This window comes from Pteropus medius, unplaced genomic scaffold (assembly GCF_902729225.1).
Source record: "Pteropus medius unplaced genomic scaffold, Ma_sr-lr_union100, whole genome shotgun sequence".
Taxonomy (NCBI): domain Eukaryota; kingdom Metazoa; phylum Chordata; class Mammalia; order Chiroptera; family Pteropodidae; genus Pteropus; species Pteropus medius.
The window spans coordinates 645,404-662,270 of record NW_024344240.1 but is presented as its reverse complement, the minus strand read 5'-3'; the positions used below and the strand labels follow the sequence as shown (position 1 = coordinate 662,270).

At 35.2% G+C, this 16,867-nt stretch overlaps 1 protein-coding gene and 1 pseudogene across 1 annotated transcript in view; one reads left to right on the top strand and one right to left on the bottom strand.

The window, feature by feature from the left end:
- FOXJ3 (forkhead box J3) overlaps window positions 1-16,867 on the bottom strand; it is a 111,855-nt gene that overhangs the window by 89,515 nt on the left and 5,473 nt on the right. The window contains 1 exon segment of the mRNA XM_039868839.1: window positions 3,446-3,506. Within this exon segment, the coding sequence (XP_039724773.1) occupies window positions 3,446-3,489 (44 nt within the window). The 5' untranslated portion in view covers window positions 3,490-3,506.
- LOC120607619 (uncharacterized) lies at window positions 12,328-12,446 on the top strand (annotated as a pseudogene).

The following is a 16,867-nucleotide window of genomic DNA, read 5'->3' as shown; positions in this document are numbered from 1 at the left end:
ATCAAATGGATACTGCTAAATTTTTAAGATTCTATTGCTTGACAGAAACTGTATCCATCATTATCTAGACTCTCACTCTTGCTATCAAAAGCTGAGGAACTGAATAGAGATGTAGATGACCCAGTATTCACTAACCAGACTCTTACTATTCAAACTCAGGATATAAATGTAGTGGATTCAGATTGCAAGGCATACTTGTGAATCCTATGTAAATTTTTAATATAATTTCACATGTGTCACAAAATTAGGGTTCCGGTTTTTTAGCAACATGCAAAACAGACCTGAGAAAATATCTTTTTATACCATATTTCTTAGGTTTGCTGGAACAAGTTATTAAGTTATTGCCCCTCAGCTCCAAACCCTTATCCTTTCTTCCCAATCTTTAATCATCCTAGAACTGGGACTCTGCACATCACAATTCTGCTTTGACAGCTGGTCCCTATAAAGCTCTCCTGTAGGGATGAGAAGCCTTTGATGGAGTAATACTCTTAAGAAACACAAAGAATAGACAGGAAGGAACAAGTATCTTTTTCCTTTTCCAGGCTTGCAGTCCATCTTTAGTGCCCCCTCTTGGCAGAGCAACTTGGTTAAAATTAAACAGTATACTTAGTTATTGGTACAAAATCTTTTGCAACCTTCTTTTAAAGGAAATTTACTGGGCTTTTTCTAATTCACAGACAGTACCTATTGGTATAAAATTACATAATATGAAGATATGAACAACAGCTATCTCTGTCTTTCCGAATTATCTACGAGAAATATGTATTACGTTTTATTCATAAAAATAGAATAAGCATAATTTTAAAAATAATCCTAACATATTCAAATTAAACTAGGATCCAATATCGTCTATCAAAAATACTTGTTTACCTTAAATATTTAAAGGGGGGAGAGGAAGTTTTAATCCATTTACTAAATACCCTTTCCTACCCAACAAAATTTTTAGATGTCACATGTATTCATTCCACCCTCTAACTTTACTTATAAATTGTCAATTCCCATTCTTAACTATGCCTACAAACCCCTACCTGACTATCCCTTTTCTCATTCTCAGCCACGAGTCCAGTTCTTCTCCACCAACTGAGATGCTTCTTGTCTTGAAGTTGGCCACTTTCTAGATATGAGAAAGGTATGGCAAACAAGCAGTGTTTGCCAGTGGGTGTAAGTACTTTAAGAGTTATGGCTCTATTCCTATTTGGATAGTGTAGTTGGGGAGGATACTTCTGGTTTGAGGAAGACTATGGGAAAGCAGACTAAAATTTATTGTGGTTTTAAGTAATCGAATTTCCCACCATCACCAAAAAAAGAAAAAAAAAAAAAAACACCACGTAATCTTTTCTTCTCTTATAATCAAACCAATGCTGGCATCCAGTTAGAAAAATCAATGACAAACAATGGTCTTCTCTGCTTCACAGATGGACCATACCGAATATTACAAAAATGAAAAATACTAAATATCCCAACTCAAATGCCATAGAGCTTCTCAGTTTATTAAAGACTAAATGTATAGCTGCATCCACACAAAAAAATTAATTCTAGAATATAGTGAAAAGAATTATAACACACAGTGAACAAATTACAAAATAGTTCATGGTATTTCTTCTCTTTCATCGTCCCTTCAAATTCTATATCTAGCAAAAAAGGTATATATTAGTCCTAATCCAATGTCATATACAAGCTTAACCTAAACACAAATATTCAAATAAAGGGATTTAAAATCTCAGTGACTTTAATATATGATTTGTTTCAGCATATTCCACACTAAAATATCTTTATACAACAGCTTTGGGGATTAAAGAAAAGATGATACTCTTTTTAAAAAGCTCTTTTCAGAGATACACAGGTGTCCCTTGTTTGGGGACGGGGGAGAGGGGACACACAGACTTTAGCAAAGGAGAAAATCAATCAATCTCCATCTATTTCCATTTTAAGATAGAAGATGCACTCTCAGGGAAAGAAGTATCATATGGCATGGGGCAAAGCATTTTACTGAGGAAAAAGAATAGCCAGCTTTGGCCTGCTGAAAATTAAAGTATGTAAACACTGAAAAGGCAACTTCATTTTTCTTTTGTGGCATTCTAGACAACCAGAATTTCTTTCAAGCCTAAGGACTCCGTGGTTTCACATTCGTGGCTCTTACAATTTTGTACCTTCCTCTCCTTCCGCCCTCCAAAGCCAGGCAATTCCAACTCTCTTCATCACTTATTCTGTTCCAGCCACACTGGCCTCTTCACTGTTACTCCTACATACTAGGCAAATCTCCTGCCTTAGCACTTCCTCAATTCCCTCTGCCTGGAATACACATCATCCATATACCCAATAAATGGCTTGTTCCATCACTCTTTCAGGTCTGCATTCAAATAACACCTTTTCAATAAAGCTTCCCATAACTATCCTATCTAAAAATACATACACATACACACATACACACATACGCATACGCACACACACACACACACACACGCACACACACACACACACACACCCGTATTTTCTATTCCCCTTTTCTATTTTATTTTTCACCTTAGCCCTTATCACCGTCACTAACAGATACTTTCTGATCTTGTGCATTAATTGTCCCTTCACCAGAATATAAGCTTCATGATCACAGATTTTTATCTATGTTCACTGCTATAGCCCCAGCATTTAGAATAGTGCTTGACAATATATTAGGTGCTCAACATGCTGTATGAATAAATGATACAGCTAGCTGCAACATCAATGTAACTAGCAGATGCTGCCATCAACACTTCATATACTAGTCCGAAAGATTTCAATTAACAGATAAGATTTAGGTTATTTTACCAAACTGTGCTCTGGGTACTCTGGCAATCCCTCAGAGGCAAGTGTGAGGGTAGAAAATGAAAGCCTAAGCAAGCAGAAAAATCCCACATTCATCTGTTTTATTCATTAGATTTCACATAAGATTTAATCTGTAAAGGATTTAGCAACCTCAAAAAAATCTAAAATCACTGAGTTGTATACAACTTAGTTTCTACTTTTTACATTTTACTTATTTATTGTAAATGAGAATAACCTAGGTATGATGTTTACATCATCCTTTAGAAAGAGGTCAAAATTAGTATCTAGTCTTATTTAATAATCTGCTACCAAAGCAATAAAAATTTACTACGTATTTTCTAATTAAACAAGCAGAGAGCAGATTAGTTTCTATAAAAAAGGAATGACAAAGAAGTGTAAAATAATGTTATTTCATGTAAAAGAACATATGTAAACTAAGTGGAGATTAAGATCCAAATCCCATTACCATAAATACCTCTGTAAGCAAAAATATCTCCCACCTCACATCAAATAGCATTATTTGACAAAACGAACTATAGTATTTTATTCAGAACCTCATCCTGAAATTCATTCTAATGTGACTTAACTGGCATAACTTTTTAAATGTTACATGTTCCAATAAAAAAAAAAAAAGAGCACTCACCTTAATGAAGTTACAGATGGACAAGCCTGTCCATACAAACCCATCTGGCCACAAAGAGAATCTGAAAAGTAGAGAAGAGTTAGTTATCAGATGCTCCAAAGTAAATGAAACTATAAATCATGGTACAGTTCTAATTAAAACACTCTGAAAACAGAAATAGAAGGCTAAAATATTCACCATTTTCTGAACACGTACCCATGTGAATCAAAAATGTAGTAAGAGGGATTACACTGAGGAAGACAGACATACCAGCAAGCCTAAGAGAAACATGCATATTTTAACTATAACATTCCAAGGAGCTGAAAACTCACATGCTAATGTTATAGAGATAGTGTATCCTAAATGTTTAGTAGAATCTTAGGGATTCCAGAGAGTTGCCTAAAGACTACTAAAGAGCTAAGCACTCAGATTCCAATTCCCACATAATTGTCCCCCACCCCATCTACTTGTCATCAAAGCTGTGCTACCTTTATTGGTTTCACATACTGGACTTCACTAAGACTTCATTTGAAACAGCTCCACTGCTTCAAAAAACAAAAAGTTAAGACTAGCACTGAAACAGTAGGAGCTTTGAATAAGACAGTTCTAGGTTCAAACTGCAGCTGTGACACCATGAGACCTTGAAGAATTTATATACCCTCACTCAACTCAGTTTCTTCATCTGTAACTTGAGGATAATACTATATATCAGGAATAAACTGCAGGTTTCTTCTTAGAATTAAATCAGTGAATAAATATGAAACTGTCATTTAGCACTACTATCTGGCACAAGGATAATCCACAAATGTCTACACATAACATGAATGAGAGAAGTTGGAATGGTATGTGCATACACATGTGTATGTTGCACAATTGGTGGAGATGGTAAGCATTTGAAGAAAACAAGTTCACTCTGAAGAAATCGGCTGCTATTCTCAGTTCTAGCCACTTGCTGCTAAGCATGACTACAAGTCCAGTGTTGTAAGATATTCTAATTTTTCAAAAAAGAAAAAAAAAAACCAAGATATTCGAATTTTTATTTTAAATCTGATTTTTATTTTCAAAATACTATGTGGGCCAAACAAAACACTGGATTTTGTCCCAAGTTTATAATCTTTGATATAGAGGCTGACTTTCCTGTATCTAACTGTCCCTGCATGCACTGAAAAGAGACACACACTTCTTTTTCTGCCAGAATGACAGAACAGATATCCACATGATCACTGAGAATAACAAATGCTGGATAAAATATCTTTACATCTTTATAAATTAATCAATAACCTGAAAGAAAATTAGGTATAATCAAGGCCAAAAACTAAGTGAAAGGAAAATTAGAAAAGTATGCAGAATACTTAAACCAGCTTTCATTCACCTTCAGCGCTTTTTGCCAAACCCTATAAATTTCAACTTGCAATTCCAAAGCCTACTAGGGCCCAAAGTACTAGTGGCAAAGTCTAGGTGTTACCGAAGAGAACTGGAAGGAAAACTGTTTCTTAATCTTGGCACTGAGTGCTGTTGAGGGGTTGGGGGTATGATAACTTATAATAGTATCTCTTCTGATATTCACAACCATAAGCTGACCCTCACCTATATTATGGTTTTAAAAGCTTCACACTTAGAATTTTGTTTAGGGTAATTCTCAAAAGGTAGTGTCCCCCACCCAACCTTAACGGAAGCAAAGGCAGATCCTCTCTGAGGATCTGCTTTTGCTCTCAGCCTGGAAGAATTCCCACAGATAAGGTTCCAAAATTAATAAATTCACAATCAAAAATCACAAAATTCAGAAGGAAGTAAGCCACGCAGAGTGAGATACAGCTGGAACATCAGCTGGCAGAATCAAAACCTTAAAAGATTTTAGATATGGAAATTACTAGACACTTTTCTCTACTGTTTTACTTTACAGGTGATTTACCTACTCCTGTATGCAGATGAACCTTAAATTTATAGCTCTAGCAGGGATCAATTTCCTGATCTCCAAACATTATTATCCAACACTCCCTCCTGGAAAACTCAAACTTATCATGTCCAAAACTGATTTATTTCATCATCTTACTGTGCCACTTTATCTAAGAACGGCTTTCAGGTTTCAAGCCTAATCCCTTACATTATTACCTTTGTTAGAGCAGCACACTTCTTTCCAACTCTTGAATTCTAAGCGTAAAGACTTCTCTGAACACTCCTGGGCTCTTAGCCCACACTTCACCAAAGAGGTAAGTAAGAAACGTGGTTAGTGGGTACAGCTAACTCCAAAACTCTACATCCAGACTCTAAAAGTAATCTGGGGGTGTCTGCTCTGCTGACTCTAACAATCTAGTCATCAGGTGGGCTGTCCTATGGTCTAAATTAAGTTCTGCTGGGTGGGAACAAGAGAATGTGGAAAGTTAGCCAGCCCATTTGGTTCTTACACCTAAGCCACATTCTACAATATCACCTCATCAGAAAAAAGGTATTCCTCCAAAAGTTACCATATGACCCAGCAATTCTACTCCTAGGCAGGGATACACACACACACACACACACACAACACACACACGTGTGTGTGTGTTGTGTGTGTGTATACCCAGGAGAATTTACACATATGTTCACACAAAAACTTGCACATAATGTCCATAATACTATTATTCATTAATAGCCAAAAACGTGGAAGTAAACCAAATAACCATCAACTGGTAAGCGGATAAAAAAATTGTGGCATATCTACACAGTATCTACATAACTTACAATGAAATATTATTCAGTCATAAAAAGGAATGAAGTACTATTACGTGCCACAACATTGAGAGCCTCATGCTGCATGAAAGAAGTCATACACAAAAGTCAAAATATGGCATGACTCCATTTATACAAAATGTACAGACTAGACAAATCTTAGAAATGGAAAGTAGATTAGTGGTTGCCAGGAGATGGGAGATGGGTGATGGGGGTGAGGAGTGAATGCTAACAGGTTTCTTTCTGATACGATAAAAATGTTATGGAATAGTGGTGACAGTCGCATAACCTTGTGAATAAAAATCTTTAGTATAAAACCAACGAATTGTACACTTTAAAATGGTGAACTTCATGGTATGTGAATTTTTATCAATAAAAAAATAATTTTACAAATGGTAATATTTCATTTTTCACCTGTTAGTTCTTGTTTTATTCCTCCGTCAGTTCAGAATTCAGGTAAAGGAAACGGATATTATATACTGAGTCCCCTAAATAACAACACCTTTAGGGTCCCCAATTAACTACCATTTACTACCAACTCTAGTTCCTAGATACCTTTCTAATCTGCTCTGGCTTCAATGCCTTAGTTTCTGTTTTCTTCATTTTAATCTAGATTACTGCTCCTAAATGGTGTCCTGAACCTCAGGCTGGTTAACTGATAAATCAAACATATGCTGATCTTCTTCTCTCTACTCAGGAAATAACCAGCAATATGGAAATCTCACAAAAGACAGCTAAAGTTCACAGTAAACCAGGAAAATCTCAAAATGTCCTCCAAATTACAAACTCAAATCTCTGGAGCAACTACTGTTGAACAATTATATCAACTTATTCAATTACATCCATAATTTATACAGTTTAAGTTGGTGCCAACAGCACCTCATAGCATTTTCTCCAAATCCTCTGAAAACCAACATGCAAGAAAGTAAGTTTGTGTTGAATGACACAACCAGAATATGGGTAGTAAAACCAGTCATTTACTGATGGGTATGTTTCAATAGAAGCTAATGTATTATAGCCTGTCACCAACAGAAGAATATGGAATTCCTTTTAATATGAGCAGTCTTCAAGTGTATATTAAACTGAATGACAAACTATTCACATTTAGGAAAATGTTTAACAAACTAACAGTTATATAATACATTATTTGAGAGCAGGAGGTGAAATGGGGCTGAGTATTTTGAAAAAGCTCCCAAGTAATTCTAATAAGCCCTTCTCTCTTCCCTCCCACCCACACAGAGATATAATGCTTTATAGTTTATAAAGAACTTAGAGCATTTATGACTTTGACTCAGGATCTAGATTGGAATCTCAATTGTGACCGTGGTATATTGTTAACTTCTCTAAGGCATAATTTCCTCCTCTATACAAAAGGAAAAATTCATGCCTCAGTGACTGTGACAGTAGCTTGAATGAAAACACAAGGATAATACCAGACAAAAGAATTAAAAGTTTGTTGAAAATCAGTGTTATAGCACTACAAGTCAAGAGACAATTGTTTTTCTGTTTTTTTTTTACTTCTGAACTCAGCCGATCTTTTAGAAGACTTAAAAGTAGAAAATTCACTAGCATCCATGAAGGAATAACCCCTTTGATTCAGGTTGACTGAACACTGTGAATTGTTACACCATGAGTCACAGGTGATCATTAAAGCAGTAATGTAAATAACCTATGTGTTAATCAGCCTGAACAGGAGAAATCTGCCAGAGAAACGACTAAGAGGAAAAGAATCCTGCTAAATGAGTAGCAATCAGCTGTTCATCTCAGCTCCACTAGCTAACCTGGAAGACAGCAGTGCAGCGTGAGCTAAGAATTGAGATCTCAGTCATATGCTCTCAGAAAGCAATTAAAATCATGTGAGATGATCAATTCACCACAGGAGTATTAAAGGCAAAAGAAAGGCCAAACTTCTTTAGAGAACTCTAACAGATAATTGAGAGAGAAGGAAATAGTTAAAAAAAAAAAAATGAGAAAATTGTACTAGAGATAGCAGCACGTGAGTTAATAGGGGGAAAAGGCAATAGCTTTACATGTAGATCAAGATGGTTGTAAACTGAGAAGAGAATATTGGCTTTTCAAAGATCATTAATACTATAGAGGGTGGGTTTTGTGGACTAGCAAAATCAAAAGTTAGACCGCAGCGGGGTTAAAGATTAGGAGTGAGAGGGAAATAAAAGGTTATCTTAAAAAAGTATACAATGAAAATAAATGGACAGTGAAATAGGTCAAGCATAGCAGAAGAAAAGATTAAGAAATCAGGAAAGATGAAGAATATGCTAGAATGCTCATCACATTATGTCCCTTGTTTTATCTTATCTCTTGTCACCATCTGATATGACTTTTGTTAACTGTTTTTCTCCTACTAGAATGTAAGTTCTATGAGAACAGAAACTTATATCTGTTTCACTTTGTTATATACCCCAAAATCTGGTAGATGTAGTCAGCAGTCATATTTGTTCAATTAATGAATAAACCAGGTTCAGGTTCCTCAAGAGTTGGAAGGAGAGAGTAAACTTAATATAAGAACAATTAAGATATGACTGAAAACTCACCAGATCTTTTCAATATAATCTTTGTATACATCACTTCTCTCTGCCTCCAAGCAAGTAATTTAGGACCAATCTACAGTTAAAAGAGCAAGTGTCCAGAATATAGAAATAACTTACAACTCAATAATAAAACGACAGCCCCATTAAAAACATGGGCAAAGATTCTGAGATATAGTTCAGGGGTAGAGCATTTGACTGGGAAAAAATACGAGCAAAGGTTTGAAGAGACACTTCTCCAAAGAAGATATACAAATGTCCTATAAACACATGAAAAGATGTTCAACATCATTAGTTATTAGAAAAATGCAAATCAAAACTACAATTAGCTATCACTTCACACCATCTTAAGATGGCTGTAATCAAAAGGACAGACAATAACAAGTGTTGCAAAGATGTGGAGAAACAAACTCATACATTGCTGTCGAAAAATATAAAATAGTGCTGCCACTTTAGAAAACACTTTGGCAGTTTGTCAAAAAGTTAAAACAGTTACCATATGACACAGCCCTTCCACTGGTAGGATATATATCCCAGAAATGAAAACATACATCCACAGAAAAATCTGTACACAAATGTTCATAGCAGCATTAAATCACTAATAGCAAAAAAGTGGAAATAATCCAAATGCCAATTAACTGATGAAAGGATGTTACACCTATATAATAGAATACTATTTGGCAATAAAAAGGAATGATATATGCTACAACATGTATGACCCTTGAAAATACGCTAAGTGAAAGAAGCCAGTCAGTCACCAGAGTACATATTATATGATTCCATTTATATCCAATGTCCAAAATAGGAAAATTTATATTAGTAGTTAGATTGTAGCTTAGTAGTTTAAATTAGATTAGTAGTTTCTTAGGGTTTGGGTAGAGGGGAGAGGTATTAGGTATGGGGTTTCTTTCAAAGGGAGAGGAAAATGTTCTAAAATTAAAGTACAGTGATGAATATACAACCCTATGAATATACTAAAAAGCAATGAATTTTACACCCAGGTAGGTAAATTGTATGGCACTGTATATGAATTACATCTCAATAAAGCTGTTTAGGAGCAAGTTTAGAACCATCACACACAAATGTTCTTGTTCTGTTAAGTTCCCGCTTCTTCCTTCACTAGTGTCAGAGGAGCCACTCTCATTCCTCAAACTGAACAGGGAGAGGAGAGTAAAAGTAATGACTTCATCAGTAAGCAACTCTACTATAGCAACTGTTTTCAAATCTATAACCCCTTGAACCAGCAGGAAAGTTTGTTTTCTGGTAGACTCCACTATTTCCAAACCATATTGTTTATTAATTAAACATGTTTAATAAAGATACACTTATGGTTCATAAAAAAGTTTTCTACACCTATATAGATCCTGAAAAAATTCTACAAGAAACCACTCTACTACTGTCTATAAATCAACTACTTAGGCTATATACCCTTTCTCCTAATAACAGAAGATGAAAAAAAGCATGACAACCAAGAATCAGTTTTAGCTTCTTAAGACTGTTCAAGAGTAGGAAGTGTAAGTATGAACTAACTGCTTCTTTACCCTCCACAGTTGAGGACTAGTGTCAATAAAACAGGTGGTAAATGTGGGGGAGGGAAAACTTCTTGGCCAAACATCACAGATATAACTTCTTCCAAACCCCAAACCTTAACTTACTTCCTGCAATTTATGTAAACAGATCACGGGCCACCCTCTTCAAACCAAGTCATAACCCAAGCAAATAACATAAGATTCTATTTCTGGGTCTGTCATTAACTCACTGGATAATCCTGAAGCTTCAGTCTCTCTACTTTGCTCAATACCTTAACCACAATTTCCGGTCCCAAAATCAAATCATGTGGACTAATAAAGAACTTTCCCCCAATTTGTAGATTTTTTGTGGAAAATGACAAAGGTATATGAAATTAAATCACATTATGTTTAAATCACCTTTATTAAATATACGTAAAATGTGAAAAATTCAAAAGATTATTCAATCCAAAAAATGTTGAGCTCTTCTATTTTAAACTTTTAAAAGTGTTCAAGAAACAGTGAGAATAAGCTTTCAGAGGGCTGATGGGTTTTGAGGCTTTAAATTTAAGCTCAGTTATTTTTAGAAAACCAAGATGCCACCTCTCTGGATCTTGTATTTTTATATTGGGCATTTGATTCATGTGTTTTGCCTGGTGTAATTCAAAGCAAGAGATCCTACCATATCCTTGAGAAGTAAACTGAATATATCAGAACATACTGTCAGAGACTGTCAGAGGAATAACAGGCTGCACTGCAACTGAAAAGAAAGGAAGTTATAGTCTACACTGATAGAGCTGTTTAACCAAATAAAATTACCTATCTGGTCTCCAATGCCAGTCTACAAACCACAAACTTCCTAAGAATCATTTCTAACCTATTACTGGAAAACAAGGGAATCAATTCAAAGTATCTCTGGTGATTCTGATAACACAGCTTGTTCAGGAACTATGGTTTAGAACAAGGACAGCAAACATGTTTCACATCACTTTGTCAATTATGCTTGACAGGTAGTGGCTATCTGAAGTGCTACACTGAGAAAGTCCTGTCTAAGCACAACCAGCCATCAGTAGTTTGCCAGGCACATGGTGATGGGGAAGGGGCAATGTGTGAACCAATATCTGTCATCTGTGTTTTTAGACAACTGAATGGGCTTTTTTAAAGGAGGCTTTTGGGTAATAGAAGAGACTCACATCTGGATTACTGATTTTTAACCAGAAGCTGTGGCTGACACTGGGAGGGTAGTAGGCAGCAAGAATGGCCCATTGATATATGTAGTAAGACTCTCCAAAAGTACTTATTACGCTTCACAGTATATGCAGAAAAAGAAGACAAGATTTCTGCTCCTAAAATGTCTGAAAATAATCTCGTCTGAGAAATGAAAATTCTACACAATAATATAAATTTGGTTTTAAAAAAAACAGGATGTTTGTGCCTTGAGGCATTCCACTTCAGGTAAAGGTGGGAGCTAGTAGGAGTATTGAGTGCCAGGCCAAAAACTGTATAGAGAAAAAATGTGAGGTTATATAATCAAAGTATAACCCATTGGAAGGCAAATAATCTGCTTCATGTTGTTTCTATATGCATCTGTCTCTACCATTGGATCTCTGGCTCCTGGGGGCCAGGTACATGTTAAATTAAACTTTCTATCTCTCACAATGCCTAGCACATTTTGTATATAATAAATGTTTTGAAATGTTTGCTGAATTGATGTAAAGAAAAAGTCTTATAGATATTATCAAAGGAACAGTAACAGAACTTGGTAGAGACATAAAGGGTCAAAGAAGTAGATGGAGTGAAATTATGCCAAAAAGAGTAGACTGTGTTAGGTTAAAAGAGACAAGAAACATAATAACTAAAGGTAATGTGTAGACCTTGTTTGGGTATTGATTCAATTAAAAACCACTGTAAAAAGACATTTGTAAAAAATCGAGGACATTTTATTATGAAATGGATATTTGATGACATTTAGAATATTCTGAATTTTGTTAGATACGATGATGGCATGTGGTTATATAAGAATATGCCTATATTTGCTAGAGACCCTTGCTGAAGTTTGTAGGGGTGAAAAGACAATGTCTATGATTTTCTTTAAAATACTTAAGCAAAAAAGACAATTAAGACATATGTGGCAAAAGTTGTCTATGGCCATGCCACCCTGAACGTGCCCAATCTTATCTGATCTCGGAAGCTAAGCAGGGTTGGGCCTGGTTAGTACTTGAATGGGAGACCAACTAGGAAGATCAGGTGCTGTAGGCATTTAAAAAAAAAAAGTGGCAAAAGCTTAATAATGGTTGAATCTATGATGGGTATATGGGGAGTCACTGTATTTTGTCTATTTTTGAGTATACTCAGCAATACAGTTGGACTTTCATGTTACTTGGTCAAATTCAGCATTGTACAATAATTCTTTTTCTTTTCTTTCTCAGATTTCAGGAAGCTTAAGAATGACTAGTACTTCTGAGAAAACAGACTAGACTTAATCAGAAGAAAATGGGCATTCATTTATTAGCTCTAGTAATAGGAAATCTCTCTGAATCTACTCAAAGAACTTCTTGTAAATTAATATGAGAACTGAATATGAGCCAACAAAGTGACTCAGCTGCTACAAAGAAACAAAATACAATCTTAGGCTTCACCAGAAGAATATATTCAGATCAAGGAAGGTAACCGTCCCATGAACTCTTCACTGGTCAGTTCAAAACTGGAGGAGTGTGTTGTTTGGAGCACCTCATTTTAAAAACACTTAGGAACTAGAATGCTTGCAGAGAGTGATTTCAGACTAGAGAGGAGTTTAGGATGGCTGAAGAAACTAGGTGTGTTTAGCTTGAAGAAGAAAACACATTCAAATACTTGAAGGGTTATCTTGTTAAAGGCAAACTAGATCTCTTACTGTTCTATAGAGGATTAGAAAAGAGATGTAGAAGCAAAAATTGTGGCAATGAGAGCTAACAACAGACACCTTACAGCTATCAGTTGTTCTAAGAGTAACCAAATGACTACATATCACATGTTTTAGTGGGATATCTCACTGGCCTGAATAAAAGATTACCTCTTAACAATCTAGGAATTATTATATATCTTATCAGATATAAGGTAAGTTACAATATACTTACATCAATATTAAAATCCTTAAACGTGAAACATCCTTCCTAGTATGATGCCTATTATGTGTCATGTACAGCGCTAAGTATAGAGGACAAAAGACAAAAAAGACACTGTCTCCATCCTAGAAGACTCAATACAAGATTTCTTAATTATGGTCCCAAAGCAAATTTGATATAAATTTGAATGCCTAGGTCATCTATCTCAATAAGAAATGCTTCTTATGTGGAAAAATTCTTTAGATCAATGATTTTCAATATTTTGCAGTCAGAGAAACAACTATGAAGCCATGAGCGCCTCTGAAAGCTCCACAGCACTAAATGCAGTAAGTTCTTCAAACAAACAAGCTAGTCATTCTGCCTTTCTAGATAAAAACTAGAAAACAGAAGATATTCCAGTATATTGCTAAGGATAGCTCTGTGATGTCTCTCCCAAGCTAAAAGCAAGTTTCTTTGCTGGCAGGGACCCTGTCTTTTACTTGTGTCCATAGCTCTTAGTACAGTCCCCATGACATAGCAGATGGTGAATAAATGAACAAACAAGTGAGAAAAATTAATGAGTCTAATGTCACTGGATGAAAACATTACTTTAAAGAAGCACTAACAATTTGGTTTTTCTTAGTAGAGAAACCTGCCAAGGAAATAAAAGCATATGAGCAGATCCTAAGCCTAGTTTTCATTATAAATCAATGTGCTATTTTTAAGTTATTTATTGATAAGTAATTACTGTATGTAAACCTAAGGTTTTGGTTGCTTCTGGAGGACTAAAATTAATTTGATCAGCAGAGCTTAATTACCAAATTCTAATGCAAAAAAAACCCAAAGCACTTAAGACATCCACAATTTGACCCATAAGCTTATAATCAAATAACTTACCAAACTGATTTGTTAATATAACTGCCTAGAAAGCAAAATACTGACAGCACCAAGTATATAAACTGCTCTTCTACAGTGCTATCATTCATATTTTCCAAAATTTCATTTGAACCATAAAAATCGTACATGTTTATTTTTTCGGACTATAGAATATGCTCATTGTAAAGAACTTAGAAAATATACAGGTTCAAAGGAGACAATAAAGACTATCCACTGTGATGTTTGCTTTCCCAGTCATTTTCCTATGCATATAGAAATATACTGTCACTCTTCCTACCCATGCAGTAACCTAAGCATCCTCAGTAGAATCATGTTCCAGACAATTTCCCAATGTCTAAATTTTATAGATATGTAATTCCATAAAATAAGACAAAATTTGCTACTTAGTAATCCTTAAAAGTTTCCCTTCTGATTCCATCTTCTCCTTACCTCTAGAATTCTGCAAAGACAAAGAATACAGGCTCAAGTGAAAATATATCCAATGACTAGAAATGGACTCAAAGTTAACAAGGCAAGAAGTTGCTCCCAATAGTTTTATATTCCCAAGTCTGATATTATTACAAGACAAGGGCTGTTACAAGTAACCTAGGTCCTTTGGAGTCCATAACCTTTAATTTCTACCTTAAAAATTCAAAGTATGTTCTTTATAATAACCTTTTCAGTTTTCTAGTACAGAATATAAGACGAGAAACAGAATGCAGGAGGTAGGTCTCTGCTCTACTACTAAATGATTGAGTTATACTAAGTAAGTCTTAGCTTGTATCTCATTTTCGCCATTTGTCAACAAGAATATTATTTGCCCTATCTATATTACAGGGTCATTGTGAGGCTCCAAAATAAAACAGCTCAGAGAAAATGCTTTTCAAAAAGCATTATTCAAATATAAGTGGAAATCTTTCTAAAACACATATGCTCTATTAGTAATATAAAACATGACTTTCCCTGATATGCAAAGATGCCATTTTGGATGGCGATTACTTTTTAGGTATAAACACAGTGCAACAATACCTCCTTACAGTAGACAGGTAAAGCATGTCACAGACTCAACCACAGTAGCAGAAACTGATGCCATATATTGTTTACCTCCTCCCATGACAGTCTGCTCCATCGTCATTCAGAAGAGTAAACATGCTCCCGACTGCAGCATATTTGACTGTTGTCTGTAATAAAATTTCCTGAAGTTCTACAGCCAAGCCACAGAAATTTTCAGTTATCCTTAATAATTTAACAAGCATCTATGTACCCACTGCCAAAATCCAGCATCTTAACAATAACCTATTACTACAATATTGCACTTGCCTCCCAATTCCACCTCTACAAGTGAACAAAATTTGAAATTGTTACAATTTATTCTAGCAGTCTTCCTCCTCATCCATCCCTCTCAAAAAATGATGTTCAACACACAGTTAAAGCCAGGTCCCAACCTTAGAAAAAAAGTTGATCCCAACTTCCAAGATCTTTAATAAGGTCACACAGCACCATACCCTACCAATCAATCAGAAGATCAATCTTATTTCCTTGATACTACTATACCACTCTGTTTAGATAGGAGAATTCGATTACAATTTTAAGTTTGTACTCTCGGAAAAAACTTAATTAAAAGTCAGTTTACTGAGTAAAGCATCCTTCAGATACAGGGTCATCCTGGAATAATCAGTCAATTCATCAATGGAATCCATGACTCTCTCTACATATGATTTGAAGACAATTAAAAAATAGCCAATATTATAATTTGAATGTTTGCCCCCACCCCCCCGCCCAAACTCATGTTTAAATCCTAACCTCCAAAGATGACAGTATTAGGAGGTGGGGCTTTTTGGAGAGGCTTGGGTCATGGGGCCAGAGCCTTCACGAATGGGATTAGTGTTTTCTAAAACTCTCACCCAAGGACTTTCCCCACCTCAAAATTATTAGCAGTCAACTCAGAAGAGAGTTCTCTTTTTAAGACTATGTTCTAACAACAGTTCTACTTACTGCATTCCATAAGTTTGAGTCCATTACAGACTACTTCACCCATCAATGATGGGAAATAAGTCAGGCAGGGCAGTATAATTAATGTAGGTGTTTAGAGCAAACGAGATCCCTTTAGATATATGGTAAAATTCTTAGAGCAACCAGAGTGGTTTAGTAATTATTGCAAATTAGGCTTATTAACAGTGTCAAAATAAGAGTTCTAATTGAATATGTTCCTAATTATCTTATATTCATATTTATCCTATATTTCACCTTGTTACAGTACTAAAGTTTGACACCATACATGAGTCTCACTTGCTTTGTTTCAGTTGTTTTATCTCAATTCTGTAGAAAAATAATCACCACTTTGAAAGACATTACATTCTGAGATTATCAGTTGATATGTCAAGAAGAATAACAGCCAAAGGTACCTAACTACAAAAGGTTACTTAAAATAAGTAGAATACCATTGTTATAAATATAAATGCAACATCTGGTTCCATATAACAAAGCTATTTCCATATCCCAACAGATGGCCCACAGTAATAATGCCTTGCTGATCTGGTTATAACAAATTCTATTAAACCCAAAATCCTGTACAGCAGATGCCTTTTCCAATTTCGGTATAAGTCAATCTCTTTAACCAAAACACTGTACTTTGTTTCTTGTTATTTGTATACTAAAATCGAGTTATGCCAATTAAGATGGTCAAATTTTTTGACAGTTGTTATAAAATGCCACTGTGAT